The sequence below is a fragment of the Oryctolagus cuniculus genome, chromosome 20 (genome assembly GCF_964237555.1).
Source record: "Oryctolagus cuniculus chromosome 20, mOryCun1.1, whole genome shotgun sequence".
Lineage (NCBI taxonomy): Eukaryota > Metazoa > Chordata > Mammalia > Lagomorpha > Leporidae > Oryctolagus > Oryctolagus cuniculus.
The window spans coordinates 37,201,239-37,223,204 of NC_091451.1; the positions used below are offsets into that span (position 1 = coordinate 37,201,239).

Sequence of the window (21,966 nt, forward strand, 5' to 3'; positions counted from 1 at the left end):
ACTCGAAATGCAATCACCAGCAGGCTACTTCTTAAGCTGATGATTTTGTACGGCCCGCGGGCGATGCCATAGAGTCCATGTGGCCCTTGGCAGAAGAAAGGTTTCCCACCCCTTCTTTAAACGAACGCACATTTGAAACCCATGTAAATGTATTTTTAATCTTATACGACCACAGCACAGGAAAAGCACCCTCAGCTAGCATAAACAGAAGGCAACCTGCAAATACACAGCTAACTACTCAAAGAAAGGGCGTGTATCTGGGAGTGGGAGCCCTGGTGTGCACAGACCACACTCTGACACACAGAGATGCGCCCGAGGACTGCTCCCGTTTCTGTTCCAACAGAAGAGAAAGAGCTCCTTGCATGAAGATGTGGAGGCCCAGAGCTGGTTCTTGTTAAGCAAGCAAAGCCTTACTTTGCAGGCAGCGCCCACCGTGCCAGCAAACAGGAGCCGCCTGCAGCCAGCCTGGTGCAGAGCTTGGCATGCCTGCAAAGCGAGGGCTGTGCGCTCCGGAAAATCAGCCTGACCAGGGCGTGAATGGCGCTCAGGGACCTGAACGCTGAAGGCAGCGAGCAGCAGAGCTGATTCCGCATCCCGGGCCCCGTGACCAGCCTCGGAGGCTGCTCCGTGTGGACGGGAGGCTGGGGAAGAGACGCCCGAACCCCAACGGCCGCTCAGCCCACCGTCCTGCCTGAGAAGCCCACGCCAAGCCCTGCTGGTGAGGCTCAGGGGCGACAGCCTGGAATGACATCGGCCAGAAGGCCATGGCCCCATCTCCGTCCCACAGTACATGTTCAAATCCAAGTGCCTGACAGCAAGCCACAGCCAAGCCCAGAGTGCCCAGGGTGCGAGTTCTCCTTTCACACCATCTCCCTCCCCGCTGGCTCTTAGCTGATGTGAGCTCCACAAACACAAATGAAGTGGCCCAAATCAACGTAACTAAGAAGAGAAGAACTTGCCCGAGGAGGGGGCGAGTGGGACAGCCTGCCGCTCAGCTTCTGTCTGCTCCCTCCGCGGGGAACAGTTATGTTCTCCAGTGTCCTCCCCGCCCCTGGCCTTGGCTCGTGCAGCCGGGGTCCCTGTTCTTGGAGCCTACTCATGCTTCAACACCCCCCGCACAGAAGGCATCGCCCTCTCCTCAGTGCAGAGCGTAGTCTTTGCTTCCATATGGCAACGCCTTTAATGCATCGTCACCATGTTCCTGGTCTACGTCTCTCTCTCCCACTAGACAACGTACCAAGGGAATGCCCTGCCCCCAGCACCCTCTCCCCAGGCCTCAGGACATGTGAGTAGGTTAGGTGACAAGGCAAAGGGGAATTAAGGGAGTAGACCAAATGCAGGTTGCCAATCAGCTGCCCTTGAGCTGGGGCACTTATCCTGGACCAAATGGGGGGAGGGGAACCCCAGGTAACCACACGAGGCCTTAAAACCAGCGGGACGGGCAGAGGATGGGTCAGGGAGATGCTGCAAGGGGGAAAGCGTCCGATGCACTTGACTCACTGGGGGTTCTTTGAGGATGGAGCAGGGGCCTCAGCAAAGTAATGGGGGAAGCTGGGAGGGGTCCTCAGCTGACAGCCTGCAGGGAAGCAGGGGGGCTCCGTGCTGCAGCCCCAGGAAACTGAATTCGGCCAGCGAGGAAGGGGAGCCTTCCAGAGAGACACACAGCCCCGCTGACACCTTGACCGTGGCCCACATGCGCCGGCCCCCCATGGAACCGACACGGAGGCCTTAGATGTGTGTCCTGCAAGCCGCCAAGTCTACGCTCGCTCACTCCAGCAGCCCCGGGAGATGAATCCAGACAGAAATCTCCTTGGAGGCGGGGCTCAGCAGGGGAGGGGGGAAGGGGCACCCATGACTTCAGCCACCACAGTCTCCGGCTGTGGCCATGGACAGGGCAGCAAAGGCTGGATGACGATGAGCAACCGTGGCCCCCACAGTGGGCCATCCCCGAGTCTCCCAGGCCGGAGCGAGATCTGCGTGGGCTCATACCTAAACACTGGCCGGTCTGGCGATCCAGGTCAAAGCCGTTTGTGCACTGTTGCTGTGGGAGAGGAGAAAGGAGACCCCGGTGAGGTCATTTCAGGCTTTCTTAGGCCCTTTTCATGACAAAAGCATTCGAGTTGCATTGCAGAACGTCTGGCAAGCGGTGTTTCAAATGCAGGCATTGTGAGCGACACCTGCCCTGCAGCTCCCCTTAGCTCTCACGCCTCTTCCTTACAATCACTCCATCCTTGGCATGCTTTCCAGAATCTGCACATCTCGAGTCTTAGTGCCCACTCTTAACAGACACTTAGGAAGCGCTTTCTAAAAGAAGCGTTTACGGGGCCTGCAGGGTGGCACAGCAGGTTAGCTGCCACTTGCGACGTCGGTGGGTATCCCATATCAGAGCAGCGGCTTGAGTGCTGGCTGCTCCACTTCCGATCCAGCTCCACGTTAATGCAGAAGACGGTCCACGTTTGTGGAACCTTGCCACCCACGTGGGAAACCCACATGGAGGTTCCTGGATCCTGGCCGTGGCCTGGCTCCAGCCTTGGCTATTGCAGGCATTTGGGGAGGATGCAAGGTCTCTCTCTCTCTCTCTCTCTCTCTCTCTCTCCTTGCCTTTCAAATTTACTAAATCTTTAGAAAAACATTTTTTCTTGCAAGAGGCACAGAGATAGACAGCTCCCACTCACGGGTTCATTCTCCAAATGCCTGCCATGGGAGCCAAAAGCTCAAGCCAGGCCTCCCACCCACTTGGGCTACAGCTGCTGCCTCTCGGGGTCTGCACTCGCAGGACGCTGGAGTCAGGAGCCAGGAATCAAACCCAGGCACAGCGAAGTGGGATGTGGGCGCCTGGACGGCCAGGCCAACACCTGCCCCTCATCCGGCTTTAAAACACTTCTTTAGGAAGAGCGATGCTGATCACCTCTGGGCACCCCCGGCCCCACGCTCCAGGCTCCCCCCTTCTGGGGAACGGCCAGGCTGCCCTGACGCAAAAGGACTCGGGAGCACTGCTCATTCTCAGCTTCTCAGAGTTCTCCGCTCCTGATTCTGAGGTCTGCAAAGTAGACCTGGCCGGCACGGGCAGTCCATTTGCTAAGAAAAAGACAACAGGAAGCTTCCTCCCTTTCAACCTGAGCAGGACAATTATTGAAAGATGCTTCCAGAGAGACGGCTCTCGGTCCAGAGGGCTGCCGGTCTGGCATGCAACTTGAGCTACAATTTTATGAATTTTAAAATGTATTTTAACATTTCAGATAAATCAGGAGGCAGCATCGTCTTGTAAAATACTTATCTATTTAAGAGGCAGACAGAGCTCTTCCATCCACTGGTTCATTCCCCAAATGCCCACAACACCCAGGGCCGAGCCAGGCTGAATCCGGGAGCCAGGAGCTCCATCCAGGTCTCCCACATGGGCGGCAGGAAGCACTGGAGCCATTGTTGCTGTCTCCCGGGTGAGCACCAGCAGGATGCTGGGACTGGAAGCAGAGCCGGGACTCACACCCACACTCTGGGGTGGGGGTGCAGGTGTTCCAACCAGCGTCTTAACAGCTGTGCCTAAAGCCTACCGCGACGGCACAACCTCGATTAAGAGAGCCTTGGATTGGGAGTCAGGACACTGGGTTCTGGTCCCTGCCCCACCAAAACAAAGTCTGTCTCCTGGGCCAAGACTCAATTTTTCTGAGCCTCAGCTGTCACCAGGCACTCAGGTGAGGGAAGCTACAAAGCTACAAAGCCCCCGGGCCTCCACCACCCTGGGGTCTCAAATGCAAGGCTGGACTCCCACATCCTGGCTTCTTAGCACACTCGCAGGCAATTCAAAAACACGGAAGTCTTACCTGCGCATTCCCAGGACTTGGCAGACAGAGGGCCAGAATGGTGACAGTGAGTATCCTGTGGAGGGCGAGAAACCCAACGTGAGTCCCTTGGCGGATTCAGGGCTGGGGGAGCCTGGCGCTCAGGCTGCGCGTGCTGTCACAATGGCGATGTCACCACACATCGGGGGACAAACACTCCCCGAGGAGCGCAAGGCGGCTTCCGGACACCCTGACCCTCCCAAACGGCCTTGCGTGTTCTGCTTGCTCCATTTGTAGGGGTAATGAGTTGAATCACTATAAAGGGTTTTGCTGCTTCCAAAAAAAAAAAAAATGCAAAAGCCACCGCTGTGGGATTCACAATGTGTTGCCCACTGCACTGGCCTTGCTCCTCATGCAACTGCATCTCACACACCTTTGTTCACCGATGACTGCAGTGAACCTCAAACCACACCTCACCCTATGGAAGGAGAGGAAAGTGAGAAAGGGGGGCACTTGGAGTTCCACCAAAGAAAGGTGTCACTCGGCCAGAGCTCGGACCCCTCGGGCCCCACTCAGGGCACTCCTCGGTCAGTGGGTGGGCTCAGATGCCCAGGCCTCCAGTGTGGTCCCTCTGGGTGTGGCAAGCAAGACGCTGTCACCAGCCAATGGAAAAGAAGATGCCGGGACCCACGCAGACCAGAGAGGACGAAATCCAGCAGGAAGAGGAAACCAGGGCCCTCCGTGCTGCCTGCCACAGGCCACCAACCCGCTCTGAGCCTGCCGTCCACCCTGCGCCACCCACGGGCTTTCATCCAGTAAGACTGTGGCCACTGATGTGCTAGAAAAGTCAAAGTCTGTACCACCGCACAGGCATTAAGATGCTAGCCAAAGATAACAAGTGTCAGGGACAAGGGAGAGGAGCTGGAATTCTCGTGCAGTGCTGGTGGGCAGGCAGACTGGGCAGCTGCCCGGAAAACAGTAGGGAGTCCCCCACATTAAACACAGAACCACCACGTGCCCCAGCAAGTCGACTTCTGGGTATGCACCCCAAGATCTGAAAGCAGAAACGGTGCTAACAGCCAGAAGGCAGGCACAGGCGCAGCGCCCACCAACAGGCCAGGACAATGGGGTGCACACGGATGAGGAAGGGCGCTCGGACACACACGGCCACTTTGAGGACGTCGTGCCCAGTGAAACAGCGCAGTTGCAAAACGGCAGATACTGCCCGATTCCGCCGAGGGACCCGGAGCCGGCAGAACCACAGGGCCAGAAAGGAGAGCAGTGGTTGCCGGGGGCCAGAGAGCGGGAAAGCAGGCAACGTTTGTGTTTAGGGAATGGTTCTAGTTTTACAAGATGAAAACACTTCTGGATATTGGTTGCTACTGAGATGGAAAAAAAATTACAGTCTATGCAAATGCAAAACTTTGTTTAGCACTACTAGTATTGGGTTCGACAGTAATTTATGCAAACAACTACTGTTTGCAGGCATGGGCGTTGCGCAGAAGAGCCGCAAAACCATGACCCAACCCCTGCCCTCCAGGGCTGGCTGCAGAGCCACGGGGCCACCGCGCTGAGGGCACTGGCAGGAACACCCACTGGATGCCGGGAGAGCCAGGCTGGGGCCAGGCACAGCACGGTCAGGGAAGATCTCCTGCTGCAGGTGATCCTGCAGGCTTTTCCAGTAGGAGAGTGGACCTGGGGTCCTGGCTGGCTTCCGTGGCCCGTGACTGCCAACACGCACAGCCGCTCTGCGATCCTTCTCTTTATAAGAAGAATGTCTGGTAGATGACATAGCTCACTCACATGCATGACACACAGCCCTTGTGAGTCAGCGGCCCCCGAGGTACCGGGAGCGCCCACAGTCAGGCGACATCCAGAGCCCCGAAGTGGTGTTGGAGATGCAAGCCCACTCCTCCACCCAGTCCTCTATCCAGCGGAAAAAGACCCCGCAAGCTTGCATTTCAGCGAAGCGCCTGCCTGAGCCAGGTTCTAGAAGGCTGGAGACAGCTCTGACCCTGTAAAGTACAGAGCCAAATCCCAGGGCTTTTTGATATTTGCAGGGGCCAGATTTATATCTGGAAGGAATGAAAGAACAATAACAAATTTATTTTCCAGTCTGTATATTATGAATTTCAATGTTTTCCTGTTTCTTCACATCAAGTTTCCTTTCGGTTGGTTATAAAATCCTGTCTCGTTTATGTTGGAGACAGAACAGACTGACTGCACGCAGTGGACTTCGAGAGCGAGTGGAAAAGGCGTGCTAACCCCGTCTCTCCCCCGCTCCCCCGTCTCCCTCGGCTGGAAGCAGCCCCGGGCCGGGCCGGGTCCAGTTCTCAAGCCCGACCTCCTGGAAGAGCCACAGCTGGGTTCTGGGGGCCAAGTGAGTTCCAGGCGCAGAGAGATGGTTTTCCAAAAAGAAATAACAGTCAACGCCACTGCTCTCACAGCCGCACCAAGAGCTGCACCTTGTCAGGAAAAAACTCTAGCAAACCCCACCAATGCACCAACCACAGAATACTGGGAGTGGGGGTGGGCAATGCTCACAAGCCGTCCTGAGACCACCCGTTTTGTGCGCCACCCTACAACACAGGGCAGCTAAAAGAGCAGCTAGGTGTCAGGACAGCCCGTCAGAAGCGTGCTGGTCCCGGGGCCAGGATGCCACTAGGACAGCTGGTGTTCAGCGCGCGCGAGCGCACAAACACAATTTGTTCAAAGCAGCTGCGATTTCAAGAGTCCACCCGACTCGCAGCGCAGCAGGCATCCAGACCTAGTCCGTCAAAGCGGAGGGATCACTCGCCCGCGACGGCAGCCAGCGTGAGCTCACGCGGATCTCTGCCCGCGGTCCCCATGTTCCGCTGGCTCGGAGCTGGGTCCTGTGCCTTTGTGAATCCCGCACGGCCACGGAGCAAACGCAACCCCACCGCGGGGAGCGAGCCGCGGCCACAGGATCGCCAGACAACTAGGCATTGGGCTCCCAACTCTTAAAAACATACTTTTACAAAAATGCGTTTAAAAAAAAAAAGGCACACAAAGTTCTCGCGCGTTCCTTGAAGCAGCAGCAAAGCCCCGCTCCCTGCAGCCCGGTCCCGGCCGCTGACTCCCGCGACTGTGCGAAAACACCCACTCCCCAAAGAAGGCTTCGAGACGGGAACCGCCGCGGCGCAGCTTTTTATAATTAACAGTATCATTGCATCACTGGCTCCTGCCTTTTCCAATATCCTGACACAGCCTGAATCGCAGCCACAGCTATTTTCCACCCATCAGGTTTTTAGCAAGGTTTCCAGACCCTGGAGAAGGCAAAGCGCGGTGCCCGGGGCTTACCTCCCGAATCCTGGCATGTCCGAGACGCGCGCGGAGAGCCGAAGGGGCAGAAGACGGAGGGCTCCCCGGCGGGACCCTCGGCGGAGCGGCGGCGCGGCGGCCTGCGCGGGGCCCCTGGGGCCGGCCGGGCTTTTTATCTCAGAGGGGCCGAGCGGGTGGCGGCGAGGACCGGGGCGCGCGCCGGGGCTGCTCGGAGCCACTGAGAGCCCTGGCGGCAGGCACCTGGTTTCGCTTAGCCCTCTTCAGTAATTCAGCATTAAACCAATTGGAGCAGGAATGTTAAAAATGAACACTTCATTTTCTAAGTATGTTAAACAATGCAAATGGGGCCTCGGTCTGGACACAGCTGGTTCGGATTACAGCGCTCACCCACTGGCGCGACTCCTCACAACAATCTCGGGGCGCCCGCCAGGGCCAAGTGCTCGGCGCTGGGAGCCGAGCCCGGGCCGGCCGCGCGGGGCCGCGGGGGGCGGGGCGGGGCCGTCACGCGCAAGCCGCGTGGCCCGGGGCGCGCGGGGAAGGGGCGGCCCTGCGCGCGCGCGCGCCGCTGTTGTCCCGCGGCGCGGAGGCGGCTCGGAGCGTGGCCTGCGGGAGGGGCACGGGCCCCGGCGGCTTCAAGCGCGGACGCGCGCGCGCTTCGCACGTGCGGGAGCCCCACGTGGCAAAGAGGGGAGACTGGGGCTCCCTGGCCGCAGGGCGCGGATGGCGCTCGGCAGGGCTGCACCCGCCCGGCGGGGTGCGGCGGCCCAGGGGAGCCAGCGCTGGGCCCCTGGCCGTCTCCAGGGAGCCAAAGCAGGGTGGCAGCGGGGCCCCGACCGCTCGCCCTGTGTACTTTGGCGTTCGGACCCTGGATGGGTACGCTTTCCCTACCCAGAATAGCGAGTTAAAAACAAGCCTCGTAGAGCGATTGCAGACGCAGGGGGAGTAAATTACCTTCTCCATTTATCTCGCTCCCTGTTGGTACGGCGAGGAAATCAAATGCTTGCTTGCTTTTTTAAAATTTTTTTTATTTTTAAAAAGATTTATTTATCTGAAAGGTAGAGTTGAAGAGAGAGACAGAGAGACCTTCATCCGCTGGTTCACTCCCCAGATGGCCACAATGGCCCAGGCTGGGCCAGACCCAAGCCAGAGCCTGGAGTTTCATCCTGGTCTCCCACGTGGGTGCGGGAACCCAAGCCCTTGGGCTGTGTTCTGCTGCTTTCCCAGGTGCATCAGCAGGGAGCTGGAACGGAAGTGGAGCAGCCAGGACATGACCTGGGTGCCCATACGGGCTGCCGGCGAGGCAGGTGGCAGCTTTACCTGCTACACCACCGCCCCGGCCCCCAAAGTGCTGGCCTTCAACAGAACACAGAGCATCCTGGAGGCAGAACTGTGCGGAAGCCCATCTTGGAAAGAGATGGTTTCCATCTTCAGAGGCAGGGCTGGAAAGAGGCGGACAGGAGGGGTGCCACTGCCGGAACACTTGGGCCTGCCTCCTCGCGGCCGCTTACCAGCTGGGTGACTTGGGCGAGTTGCTTAACCTTTCAACACGTCGGTTTTGTCATCTGCGAGACGGGGATGATCCTTACCTCCCTGGTGACTGTGGAGATTAAATAAAAGCTATGCTCATGACTGCACGAGTCCAAATTGCCATTCCCTACACAAGCTTCCCCCAAATATCCTTACTAACTAGTGACCCTCTTCCACAGAGACCACAGCCTCACAGCGCAACACTGCTAATTATTAGACAATGCTGTAGTAAATTTCTTTATTTGAAAGGCCGAGACAGGGCAGGAGGGAGAGGTCTTTTATTCACTGATTCACTCTCCAAATGCCCACAGTAGTCAAGGGTGGGCCTGGCTGAAGCCAGGAGACGGGGGATCGTTGTCGTCCATGTGAACGGCAGGGAGCCAGACACTTGCCTGCTAGGGTATGCGTTAGCAGGAAGCGGAGACTTGAGCCCAGGCACTGTGATATGGGAGGTGGGCATCCCAAGCAGTGTCCTAACCGCTGTGCAATGCGCCCACCTCTAAACATTTTACTGTAAATCATTTCCTATTTAGTTGGGAGGCAGAGAGATTGAGACAGAGATGGCGAGCTTCCATCCGCTGGTTCACTCTCCCAGTGCCCACAATGGCTGGGACCGGGCTAGGACTGCAGCCACGGGCTGGGAATGCAACTCAGGTCTCCCACATGGGTGGGAGGGACCCAACTGCCCAAGCCATCGCTGCTGCCTCCCAGGGCCTGCGTTACAGGAAGCCGGAGTCAGGAGCCTGAGCCAGGGATCGAACCCAGGCATTCTGCTTTGGAACGCAAGCACCTTACGCGCCAGCCGAAGTGCCTGCCCGGGCTGTCTACATGACCCTCAGTCTGCACCGGACACAGAACTACCCTCCCTGGACCTTCCTTCTCCCCCGCTGCGGCCTGTGGCGACTCCCTCTTCTGCTGACAAGGTTCTAACTCAAGGAAGCCCGTTCTGCCCTTTGCCTGTGCTGTTCGCTCCTCTTCCCATGATCCCTGGGCAGACAGGATCGGTGGAAAGTTCCAGAAATAACAACTGGTAAGTTGTCAAGTGTGCATCGTTCTGAGTCGTGTGCTGAAGCCTCATGCTGCCTGGCTGCAGGCTGTCCGAACGTGACTCGACACTGCTCAGTTCCGTCCAGTGTATACACCGCCTGCCTTTGGCGGACTTAGCAGCCGTCTTGGTCATCGTGGCCACTGCTGCAGTATCACAGGGCTTGTGCCCAAGTGACCTTTATTTTACCTAGCAATGGCCCCCAAAGCACAAGAGTAGTGATTCTGGCAATTTGATTACAGTACAAAGTCATGAGTTAGAAACTATTCGTGGTGGTCGTTAATCTCTTACTGTGCCTACTGTTCAAGGAAAACTCCCAAATCAGGAAGCGTGGATAGGGAGCGATCCACGGAGGACTCAGAACCACCGGCGGTTTCAGGCACCCTCGGGGGGACCTTTTCCCCGCGGACAAGGGAGCCCAGTGCGCTGTTCCCCGGGCTGAGCAGCCTCGCGTCTTTCAACTGGGCCTCGTGCATCACGTGACCCCAAGGCAGCCAAGCCCTCTGCTCTGGTTCACGACGTGCGGGACGCAGGCTGCTCCGCAGGGTCTCCTTCCATGCTGTTCTTGGACGGCTGATTCTTGTTTTTCTGTGAGTCCTCCGTGAACATCTGTCCATCGTTCAGACCTTCTTCACCATGAATCCAGCCATCTGGCTGTAAAGCACCACCCCCAGGTTCAACCGGGACACATCAGCTGAGTCCGACTTCTGTGACCTTATCAGAGTGGATTAGTGAAGTCCCAAAGGGGACAGCAGGGATGAAACACTCTCTCCTGGCTGGCACAAGTCCCTTATTTCTCTGGAGGCCACCAGCTTCTCCCACCAGATAGTCTGTCTCACTGTTAAGCAGCTCCAAGAGTTAGAAAGAGCCGTCTTAGCCGGCGCACGGGCGCAGCGGGTTAAGCAGCTGCCTGCAATGCCAGCATCCCCCCAGAGCTTGGTTGGAGTCCCAGCTGCTCTGCTTCTGATCCAGCTGGGAAAGCAGCAGCAGGTGGACCAAGCACTTGGGCCCTTGCCACCTCTGTGGGAGACCCAGGTGGAGTTCCTGTCTCATGACTTTCACGTGGTCCAGGGCTGGTTGTTGCAGCCGTTTGCGGAGTGAGACCTGTCTCTACCTCTCCCTTTCTCTCTGACACGGGGCCTTTGGAATAAATGAATCTTTTTCCAAAAAGTGCTGTCTTGACACGAACCCAAAGCTGCTTCCCCACGAGTTACTGCCCCCGGACCCGGATCTTCCCATCTGCAGCCATGGGCTCCTCCCTCTCCTGTTGTGGAAAAACAGCGCCCCTTGCCCACACGACTCTGTGAGGGAGTTGGTCACGTGTGCTGCTAACGTCAGGGCCGGGCGCTCTGCAGCGTTTCCCGACCCGGCAAGCCTAGAAAAGAAAATGCGACTGCTGGGCAGAGCTGCGGAGTGACCCTCGCTGCTCCTGGGCTCGTGACGTCCTTCCTGTGCCCTGGCCTTTTTCAGCCGCAAGACAGGGCACCCCAATATCTGCACCACCTCCATCACCAATCAAATACAACCACACATGCCCAACCATCTTACCCAGCGCAGCGTGGGTGTGGGCAAGCATCCCCTATGCGAGGAGCTGCTTGGTTCCAGGAATTCCGGTTTGCCCTCTGTGCCCTGCTTGGGAAGACTTTTTTTTTTTTTTTTAATTTGACAGATAGAGTTAGACAGTGAGAGAGACAGAGAGAAAGGTTTTCCTTCCGTTGGTTCACCCCCCAAATGGCCGCCACGGCCAGGGTGCTGTGCCGATCCAAAGCCAGGAGCCAGGTGCTTCTTCATGGTCTCCCACTCGGGTGCAGGGTCCAAGTACTTGGGCCATCCTCCACAGCCCTCCCGGGCCACAGCAGAAAGCTGGACTGGAAGAGGAGCAGCTGGGACTAGAACCCGGGGCCCATATGGGATGCTGGCGCCGCAGGCAGAGGATTAACCAAGTGAGCCACGGCGCTGGCCCTGTGAAGACTTTGTTTAAAGGTGGATATCAAACTGGGGCAAACTTGCCAAGTTAAGCCTCTGATGACATACTTCCACCATTAATATTAATTTGGTTATCTTTTCACTTCCCCCAGATAAGCACATCACAGAGCCTTTTTCTAGAAGAGAATGCAACACAGGGCCAGGGATGTTATAAAATGCCCTCGGTTGTGGGGACGCCGCCCCTGCTGTCTTCTGTGATGCCCACAGTGACCCTGGGAATGGTAGAGCAGGTGAGGAGCCTCCCCTGAGACCTGGGCCACCTGGAAACCAAGCAGCACAGCCCCAGCCTGGGGCAGGCCTCCTGGACCCTGGCACCCTCACTCCAGTTAACCCACTGACCGCATTCTCCGGCTGCTTCTCCCCACCGCAGGGCTCCCTCGGAACACTCCGGAGCTCCACAGGCCCCTCCATCCTGCCTCTTCTTTGTCTTCTCTTAGCTCTAGCGACGCCTCCCACTGATGCGGCTTGGCCCCAAACCATCCGAAAGCTAACACAACAGCCAGGACCCGAGTTCAGGGCTGGGCCTGGCTCCGCTCCACAGGTCTTTCCTTCCTGGGGCCAGGGGGAGCTTCGATTGTGCCTGATGCCCAGAGGTTGCGTCTCAGCCACCTCCTGCCCGCCCAGCCCCGCCTCCACCCTCCACAGCCCACCGAATGCCGCCCAAAGTGATGCTCCTGCAGTCTGCTGGTGTCCCCTCGCGGCCAAACCCAGCGCTCTTTTCTCCGTCGCTGCCTGCTCCCGAGTCCCTCTGAAGCAGCTGGTGGTGATGGCCACCTGCTCACTTGTGTCCCGGACTTTATAATGCCGACCGCATTTCTTCCGGCCCCTCCTCCTCTCCCTCCCAGCTAGCCGGAGTCCTCCTAAGTGAGACGCAGCCTCCCCACCGTCTTGCGCCCCTCCTGTCCTCTGGGAATAGTCCCACTGTCACCGTCCTGCAGACCAGTCTCCCACCGCCCTTCACGTCCCTCTTGCTTTGCCTATGCACGTGCTCGACCCCTTGAGAGGTTTTCCCGAATCATTCCTGCTCCCGGCTTATCAGAGTGATTGCCTCACTCCCTGTGAGCTCACAGACAGATCGAAGAGTTCCTCCCCGCGGGGCGAGCCTCCTTTGCAGTAGGGGGTGGTTGCGGTTTGCGTGCTTTGCTTCAAAATCCGAAGAGCTCCGTGGTTACGTCTGATGATGAGATGAGACAAAGTCTCACCTTACTCTTTGTAGGGTGGTGGTCTCGGCCGGAGCGGGATCTCTGTCCTTGAAGGTATCCAAGGTGTGGACCCGCATGGTCCGAGGGGTTCCCCTCACACCGATGTGCAGGAAGTAGGGAGGAAGAAGATGGTAGCCCTGCCAGCACAGCAAGGGAGGTTGGAAGGCGTGGTCTATGTTCTGCAAAACCGAGTACCTGCTTAGCTCAAAATCTGGGCTTCACAGGGTGGGCATGTGGCTTAGTGGTTAAGACGCCACTTGGGGAGGGGGCGGCGCCGTGGCTTACTTGGTTAATGGGCGCAGGGTTCTAGTCCTGGTTGCCCCTCTTCCAGTCCAGCTCTCTGCTGTGGCCCGGGAAGGCAGTGGAGGATGGCCCAGGTGCTTGGGCCCTGCACCCCATGGGAGACCAGGAGGAAGCACCTGGCTCCTGCCTTCGGGTCGGTGCAGCACCCTGGCCGTAGCGGCCATTTGGGGGGTGAACCAACGGAAGGAAGACCTTCCTCTCTGTCTCTCTCTTGCTAACTCTATCTGGGAACGCTGCATCCCCTACTGGCGGGCCTGGGTTCGAGCCCAGCTCTGCTCCTGACTCAGCTTCCTGTTAATGGAGACCTGGGGTGGCAGCAGGGCGTGGCACCGTGGAGGAGACCTGGATGGCGTTCAAGGCGTGACATGGGTGGGAGAACTCTGTCTGCCTGTCTCTGTCTTTCCGAAACAGCCTGGAGTTGCCCCGCGTGAGATCAGAGACGGAGGAGGACAAGCGGCAGTCATCGCTGGACGCTCCAGGAGCCCCGCTGCCTGCTTTCTTCATCCGCCTGCATGTTTACAGGGAAGACACGAATCCTCTCCCATTCAGGTTGCAAATCTCTCCCTCGGTCTCTCCTGCCTTCAGACCTGCTTATGGCCCTTTGGGAAACAGGTACACGTTCCTGTTGGTGTATTTTCACGTCCTATCTCACCCTGAGTGGTTGCTGCCCTCAGTGCTGGGTTTGTGTTTTAGACAGTGACCTTTAAAAGTAAATCCACAAAATCCCTTTGCTCCGGAGAGGCAAGCTGCATGGAGGGGACACTGGGCCTTCTCCCAAAAGCCTGGGTAGCGGCACGAGGCGAGTTGGTAGGGAGAAGGTGTGTGTCCGAGGTCCACTCATAGCCCACGTTAGCTGGGTGAACTTAAAACTATAAACATGTGGAGCCGGCGCTGTGGTTTGTGGATAACACTGCCACCTACAATGCTGGCATCCCACATGGGCGCTGGTTCAAGTCCCGGCTGCTCCACTCCCGATCCAGCTCCCTACTAATGACCTGGGAAAAGCAGCGGAAGGTGGCCCAAGTGCTCGGGTCTCTGCTACCCAAGTGCAGCACCCAGAAGAAGCTCCTGGCTTTGGCCTGGCCCAGCGCTGGCTGTTGCAGCCATCTGGGGAGTGAGTCAGCAGATGGAAGATCTCTTTTCTCCCTCTCTTTCCCTTTCTCTCTGTAACGCTGACGTTCAAAATAAATAAGTAAATCTTTTTTAAAAATTATAAACATGTACATTCCTAGTTCTAATGCTTGGATGGCTGCATGTTTATCCTTAAATCTCTAGCTCATCTGGAATTCGTTAGTATGGAATATATGGATAGCATCTACATAATTTTTCTTCAAATGGTTAATCCTTTGGAATAAGACCATGAATGGGATAAGGCCCCTTTCCCGCTGCAAGGCCACCTCCTATGTACTGTTCACATGCTGCAGTCGGTTCCTCGTGTTCTGTCAGCTTGCCCACGCCCAGGCCAGGACCGCTTTTATCTGCTGTAGCTTTGAAAATGCGTGTTGCTGTCTGGTAGTCACGGGGAGTGTCTACTCCTTGCATTTACTCTTCTCCAAATATGTATGCACTTGACTGCTGTCTGTTCTTCCAAATGAGGCTGAGAATTACTTCACCACGTTGCAGAATAACCCTACTGGGTGTTGATTTGAGTTCTATTATTTCTTTAGAGTCTTGCAGGGAGAATCATCATTTCACGCACGTGATAGATCTGTGCCCGCGTTCAGCTTTCGCGTGGCCCACACGAAGCTTCATGAATCACTTTACGTGGACTTGCACTCAGTCAAGTATTTCAAGTTTTTTAAGAGCGGTTACAAGCGTATGGACTTTCGAAGTCAGGCCAGTTTGAGTCGTTCCTTGCTACTATTTGCGAAACCCTAAGCAAATTCTTTAACCTGATCGAGGTGTTTTTTTTTTTTTTTTCAGTCGTAAAAAGGGGGCAAAACCGTATTACGGTGTTGTAAAGGAGACAGTTCTCATAAAGCACCCAGCAGGTGCTGACACACAGTGGGTCCTCAGCAAAGGTGAGGTCCGTTTCCCCCAAGTTTTTCTTTATTTTCATTTTATCTGAGAGGCAGAGAGACAGAGCCAGAGGCAGACAGAGCTCGCCCATCTGCGGGTTCATCCTGCAAATACCTGCTGCTGCTGTTGGGGCTGGGCCAGGCTGATGCCAGTGAGCTGGGAACTCCACGCAGACGTCCCGTGTCAGTGGCAGGGACCCAGCTACTGGGGCCATCCCCTGCTGCCTCCCCGAGGTGCACACTGGCAGGAGTCAGGGGCCGAGTCAGGACCAGAGCCAGGTGCCCTGACACGGACGCAGGCGTCTCCCTGCCGCACCAGATGGCTAGCCGGCTCGCTCTCTCTGATTGGCCAACAGTACAGGGAACTGTGCACAGATGCCGCTAGGAGGAGGAGTCTGAGTCCCAACCCTCAGAAAGCCTTTGCTTGACTTTACAAACTGAGCGCTCAGCCCAGAGACTAACGTGCCCAGAGCACACAGCCAGAGCAGAACCGGGACCCTCTCGGGTTCCCCAGCCTCTGCTCCAGGCCGCCCCCGCCCCCGTGCCTGTGGCTTCCACTGAGCTCCAGGGCGGAACCCATCTGAGAATGCTGCTGGTTTTCCACAGGGGCCTGGAAATCCAGGAAACTCAGCCACTGATTTAAACACCTGGGCTTCGGGGCCGGCACTGTGGCGCAGCGGGTTAACGCCCTGGTCTGAAGCGCCAGCATCCAATATGGGTGCCAGTTCTAGTCCTGGCTGCTCCTCTTCCGATCCAGCTCTCTGCTGTGGCCTGGGAAAGCAGTAGAAGATGGCCCTAGTGCTTGGGCGCTGCACCCGCATGGGAGACCAGGAGGAAGCACCTGGTTCCTGGCTTTGGATCAGCACAGCTCTGGCCATTGCGGCCATTTGGGGAGTGAACCAGCGGATGGAAGACCTATCTGTCTCCACCTCTCTGTAATTCTGTCTTTAAAATAAATCTTAAAAAACAACAAAAACAAAACAAACACCTGGGCTTCTCTTAGGATGGCTTTAACCGACTGTGGTTTTAACATAAAAACCACGTGCAAAGCATGGGATCTGTGCTGTCAATAATGCTTTTCCCTGCAGGATTGTGCTCGAAGGACAGCTAACGGCATGCTATTTGCTGTCTCTGTTTTGTTAGTGTCTTTTGGTTTTCCGACACTTAATATGGATTGAGGTTGGGGCAAGCCTAGGGCATTTACCACGACTGTAAAATGGCATGATGTCCAGATGACCCCACTTCCTATTTATAATCCGTGTAACGCAGATCCCAGGAGTGGCTCCTCGATGCTTGAATGTATAAGACGAATAAAACCCACCCCTGGAAAAGATGGAGGGGACAATACTATGTGGCCACCTTTTAATTTTGCCAAATTAAAAATATAATATATTCTCATTTTTCATAAAAGAAAGGACTTGTAACAGAAAATGCAGGAGAGACAGGCTCTCAAAACTTGGATGCTTGGTCCTTTTTTTTTTTTTTTTTAAGATTTATTTATCTAGTTGAAAGGCAGAGTTACAGAGAGGCACAGAGAGAGAGAAAGTCTTCCATCTGCCGGTTCACTCCCCAGATGGCCACAACGGCCAGAGCTGTGCCAATCCAAAGCTAGGAGCCAGGAAGCCGAGAGCCTCCTCCAGTCTCCCACACGGGTGCAGGGGCCCAAGGACTTGGGCCATCTTCTACTGCTTTCCCAGGCCACAGCAGGGAGCTGGATCAGAAGTGGAGCAGCCGGGACTAGAACCGGCACCCATGTGGGATGCTGGGGCTTTAACCCGCTGCGCCACAGCACCGGCCCCATAACTTAAATGCTTGGTTTTAATGAAATATTGCTGCTGTGACTTTTCTCGTTTTTCAGTGGGCCGATGAAAACCTGCAGAGACCTGCACGGATCGCTGCCCGTAATTAGCAAACATAAGGCAGCTGTGGGTGCTGAACTCTACCGGCTCTGCTCCAGTTACAGGCGTATCCCCACGCCCACAAACTTCAGCTACCTCCAGCCATTCTGGGGTGCTCGTAGCTCCTTCCTCACTGCGCCTGTTCTTAGCAGCTAGAACGCAAGCATGGCAGAGCTCCCCGTGGCTCCAGAAGCCAGTGTGCACCAGGACCATCGGCGGTGATGCGAGGGCCCACGCCAGGGGCCGGTGCGGTGGTGCGGAGGCTCCAGCCACCGCGTAGGACTCCAGCATCGCACATCAGAGCACCGGGTCGAGTCCCGGTTGCACTGCTCCTGACCCAGCTGCCTGCTAATGGCCTGAGAAGACCGCAGGTGATGGCCCAAATGCTTGGGATCCTGCCACACAAGTGGGAGACCTGGATGGGGTTCCAGGCTTCTGGCTTCAGCCTGGCCCAGCCCTGGCTGTTGTGGGCATTTGGGGAATGAACCAGCAGGTGGAAGGTCTCTCTCTCCCTCCCCCTTCCCCCCCCTTTGATGCTCTTTCAAATAAAAAATTTTTTAAAAAAGGTCACACAGCAGGCCCTACTTCCAGAAGTTTTATTTGTTTGTTTTTTGTTTTTATTTATTTATTTATTTATTTTTTTGACAGGCAGAGTGGACAGTGAGAGAGGTCTTCCTTTTGCCGTTGGTTCACCCTCCAATGGCCGCCGCGGCCAGGGCGCTGCGGCCGGCGCACCGCACTGATCCGATGGCAGGAGCCAGGTACTTATCCTGGTCTCCCATGGGGTGCAGGGCCCAAGGACTTGGGCCATCCTCCACTGCACTCCCTGGCCACAGCAGAGAGCTGGCCTGGAAGAGGGGCAACCGGGACAGAACCTGGCGCCCAGACCGGGACTAGAACCCGGTGTGCTGGCGCCGCAAGGCAGAGGATTAGCCTAGTGAGCCGCCACGCTGGCCCTTCCAGAGGTTTTGATCGTATGTTACAGGGATGGGGGCACAAGACTGCATTTTGGCTGCATTTTAGCAAACCCTGGTGATTCTGTTGGGAGCCTGTGCCTTTCTCAGCAGCCCCAAAGGACTTTTAAGCAGCCACTATGTCCTCCCCACAGAAAGCCACCTTCTTGCCTAGACGTACTGAACTTGAACCTAACCAGGCTCCTAGACCAGCGACGTGCCACTGGACTTCCCGCCATGATGGGCACGTCCTCCACACCTGCACAGTCCAGGGTGGCTGCCACTGACCACGTGTGGTCGCTGAGTGCCGGCAGCGTGGCTAGTGCTACTGAGGAAGCAGACTCCGACCTCACTGACATGCCACCCACTTACGTCTATGTCTAAACAGCGACCTGTGGCAGCGGTTCTCACACTGCCCGGCAGGAGTCTGCACCTGACTTGACTATGAGTGTGCAAGAAAAATAGAAAATAGAAGGGGAAAAAATGAAAAGGCCCTCTGCCTCAGGCCTCCCGCCCACTGAGCTTAAGAGGAAGGCAGCTGGCCAGGGAGCCCGAGCAACACAGTGAAGAGAAGGGACAGGCAGGCGGGGACGGTGGACAGGGCGGGGACGGTGGACAGGGCGGGGACGGTGGACAGGCCCCCACCACAGAGGCAACGACCCACGCAGAAACGTGGGGAGCAAACACAACGTCTGCATCCGGCGTGAAAACACATCTTCGAGGCCATCGGAGATTTTAGTGTGGACTGGCTGTCAGATAATAATTGGGGATTATGGGGGCCGGCGCTGTGGGGTAGTGGGTAGAGCCGCCGCCTGCAGTACCAGCATCCCATATGGGCGCCGGTTTGAGACCTGGCTGTTCCACTTCCAATCCAGCTCTCTGCCGTGACCTGGGAAACCAGTAGAAGATGGCCCAAGTCCTTGGGCCCCTGCACCCACGTGGGAGACCTGGAAGAAGCTCCTGGTTCCTGGCTTCGGATCAGCACAGCTCCAGCCGTTGCGGCCATCTGGGGAGTGAACCAGCGGATGGAAGACCTCCCTCTCTCTCTCTCTCTGTGCCTCTCTTCTCTCTGTGTAATTGTGACTTTCAAGTAAAAATAAATCTTTAAAAAAATAATTGGGGATATGGCTAATGTCTACTGTCTCACATGTATCTTGATCAGTGAGAAGCGCATACGAAAGGAATGGTGGGGGAGAGAAGAAATGAGATTGGCAAAGCGGGCGATGGTTGGCTCCGGACTGGGGGTGCACGGGAAGTCCCCTGTGGTCTTCACGCTAATTGGAGAACTGTGCACGGAGCGTGTAGTGCCTGCTTGTCTGTGCTCTGTGACACAGTGCCAAGAGGGAGTTCTGAGACGCGCAATGGAAGACACTTTCAGAATCAGAAGGAGGGAGTGGTGGTGGCAGCTGAAACAAGAGCTGATAAACCCGAGCTGTAGCTGCTCAGGCCAGCGTGGCCCAGGGAGCCATCGTGTTGCTCCACTTTTACAGCTGTGCTCAAAAAATTTAATAGAAAAATTGAATTCTTTAGGATTCTTTAGAAAATATAGCATAACGTTAAGATTTGATAAAGCTGAGTAATGAGTATGCTACTGTTCGGTGTCTTTTTAAGACGTATTTAATGGAAAGGCAGAGCATGAGATATGGATTGAATGATTATCCGCCTGCCTGCCTGCCTGCCTGCCTGCCGGTTCACTCCCCAAAGGGCCACGGCAGCCAGGCCTGGCCCAGGCTGAAGCCAGGAGTGAAGGACTCCGCCCGCGTCTCCCACGTGGGTGCAGAGGCCCAAGCACTGGCGCCACCTTCTGTTGCTTTCCCAGGCGCAGTAGCAGGACGGGACCCAGAGCAGCCACGCAGCTGGGAGGCTGGCGTCGCAGGCAGTGACCGAACCCCCGCGCCACCACGCCAGCCTCACGCGTAGTACCCTACTGTGTATTCTTTGAACACACTTTTCCTTTAAATCCCACAGCCTGGCTCCTCTTCCTGAGTACGGGTGTATCTGTCAGCTTTTGCTCTTCCGCTAACAAAACACCTGCGGCAGTTCCACAGAGAAAAGGTCGGTGTAGTTCACAGACCCGGAGGTTAAAAATCCAAACGCGCGGCGCAGGCTGTGGCCCTGGCCAGGGCCCGTAGTGGATGCTGGCTGGAGAGGCACACAGAGGAGGGGCCACGTGGGGGCCCGGGATGCTGAGAGAGGCTGGGCCCAGGACCTGCCACTGGGCCCCAGCTCCCCCAGGTCTTACCACCTCCCAAGGGCATGGCCCTGCGGACCAAGCCTTTGACACATGGGTCTCCAAGACACACTCAAACCGTAGCAAGGGGTCACACCGTCTCCTTGGCATTATCTCCAGCTCCTGGCTTCAACAGCTCAGATTATACTGTGGCAACTACTAATCCTGTTGTACTTTTATTTTTTAGCTTAAAAAGATTCAAGTCACAGAACCTGACTTCCCACAGGAGTGTGTGGCTGCCGAAGTCTCTGCCCAGCTTTAGTCTGATTTTCACTCTCACTCTGCCTCCCCTGGGGCCACTCCTGTACACCCTGGGGTCAGCAGAGGCCATCTGAGCCCCTGAGGCTGCCAGCCAGTGCTGGGGTGGCCAAACAGCCATGTAGGGGTGCGCAGCTCACTCAGAGGGCAGCCTCCCGCCCACCGCGGCTACACCTCCCCATCACGCTCTGCCCATCGCTTGTCTTCTCTGTTGTTGCAGCCTTGGGCTGAGTTTCTCCCTCTGTTTCCTCCCAAGCTCACCCCCTTTCATTGGCAAGATCACGGGTTTTGCATGGCCCTCACTCCTCCATGGAGTCCACCTCCTGCTGTTTTGAGATCAAGTCGGTGTTAGCAAAACCAGGAGGCTTGGGAAGCTGAGGGGCCCCGGCAGGAGGGCCCCAGGCTCCAAGTCACGACCTGCAGCCCTGGGAGCTTCTCACACAGAGACGATTCTCCGTTTCCTCTCTGACCGTGGTCAGCTGCCGTCTTTGACGACGTGCACCTCGGGAGGACGGCTCACCTCTCTCCACACTGTGCTGCTGTCCTCTGGAACCCTAACTGCCTCCTCTCAGATGCTGTCAATACTGTGACAGTGACAGCTCGAGGCCGGCATCACGGCACAGTGGGTTACGCTGCCTCCTGGGACACCAGCGCCCTGTGTCATAGGGCCCATTGGAGTCCCGGCTGCGCCTCTTCTGATGCAGCGTCCCGCGTAAGCACCTAGGAAAGCAGCGGAGGATGACCGAGTGCCTGGGCCTCTGCACCCATGTGGGAGACCTCAAGAAGGTCCTGTTGTCTCCTGGCTTCAGCCTGGCCCAGCCCTGGCCATTGTGGCCATTTGAGGAGTGAGCCAATGGATGGAAGCTCGCTCGCTCTCTCTTTCCCCACCCCTCCCTCCCTCCCTCTTTTTTGCTCTGCTTTTCAAATAACTCAATCTTTTAAAAACGATCTCAGCAAGTAAACCTGACATCTAAAAAGAAAATAAAAGATAAAGAGACGCTTGATTTCTCCAGTACCACGCCTGTGGAGAACTGATTTTTGCCATCGTTAATATCCTCCGGCACAGGAGCTACCGAGTTCCCCACACCACTCCCAAGAGGACACAGACTGAGCACCTGGACCCGCAGACCCCCGGCGTCTGCCGGCTCCATGGACGTGCTCCCGTGAGAAGACCTTAAAGAGTCAGGAAACGTTTCCATCCAACTTTTAAAAAAAAAAGCTAGTCTTGACCTCGTAACTTTATCACCACTGTCCCCTTGTCCACGGGGGGCCTGAATAGTGCGGGGGAGTCACCGTGACACCTCAGACAACACCCGGGTTTTACAAATTCGCTTCAGCGGGGGACCTGCAGGGGAGCCTGGAGCGAATGTGTCTCAGCTCTTCCTAATTCTTGGCAAGACGTCTCGTCTCACCTCAGCCTCCGGGCCCGTGCCCTTCGGGAAATGCAGACCTTGAAGGACGGGT

The 21,966-nt window shown here is 56.5% G+C and overlaps 1 protein-coding gene across 1 annotated transcript in view; it reads right to left on the reverse strand.

Annotated features, from left to right (window-relative positions):
- Window positions 1-7,512, reverse strand: part of FBLN5 (fibulin 5) — an 81,097-nt gene extending 73,585 nt beyond the window's left edge. The window contains exons 1-3 of the mRNA XM_002719596.5: window positions 7,101-7,512; window positions 3,822-3,876; window positions 1,990-2,041 (exon numbers count right to left, since the gene is read on the reverse strand). Of these exons, the coding sequence (XP_002719642.1) occupies window positions 1,990-2,041; window positions 3,822-3,876; window positions 7,101-7,117 (124 nt within the window). The 5' untranslated portion in view covers window positions 7,118-7,512. The remainder of the gene's footprint in view (window positions 1-1,989; window positions 2,042-3,821; window positions 3,877-7,100) is intronic.
- Between the last annotated feature and the right edge of the window lie 14,454 nt (window positions 7,513-21,966).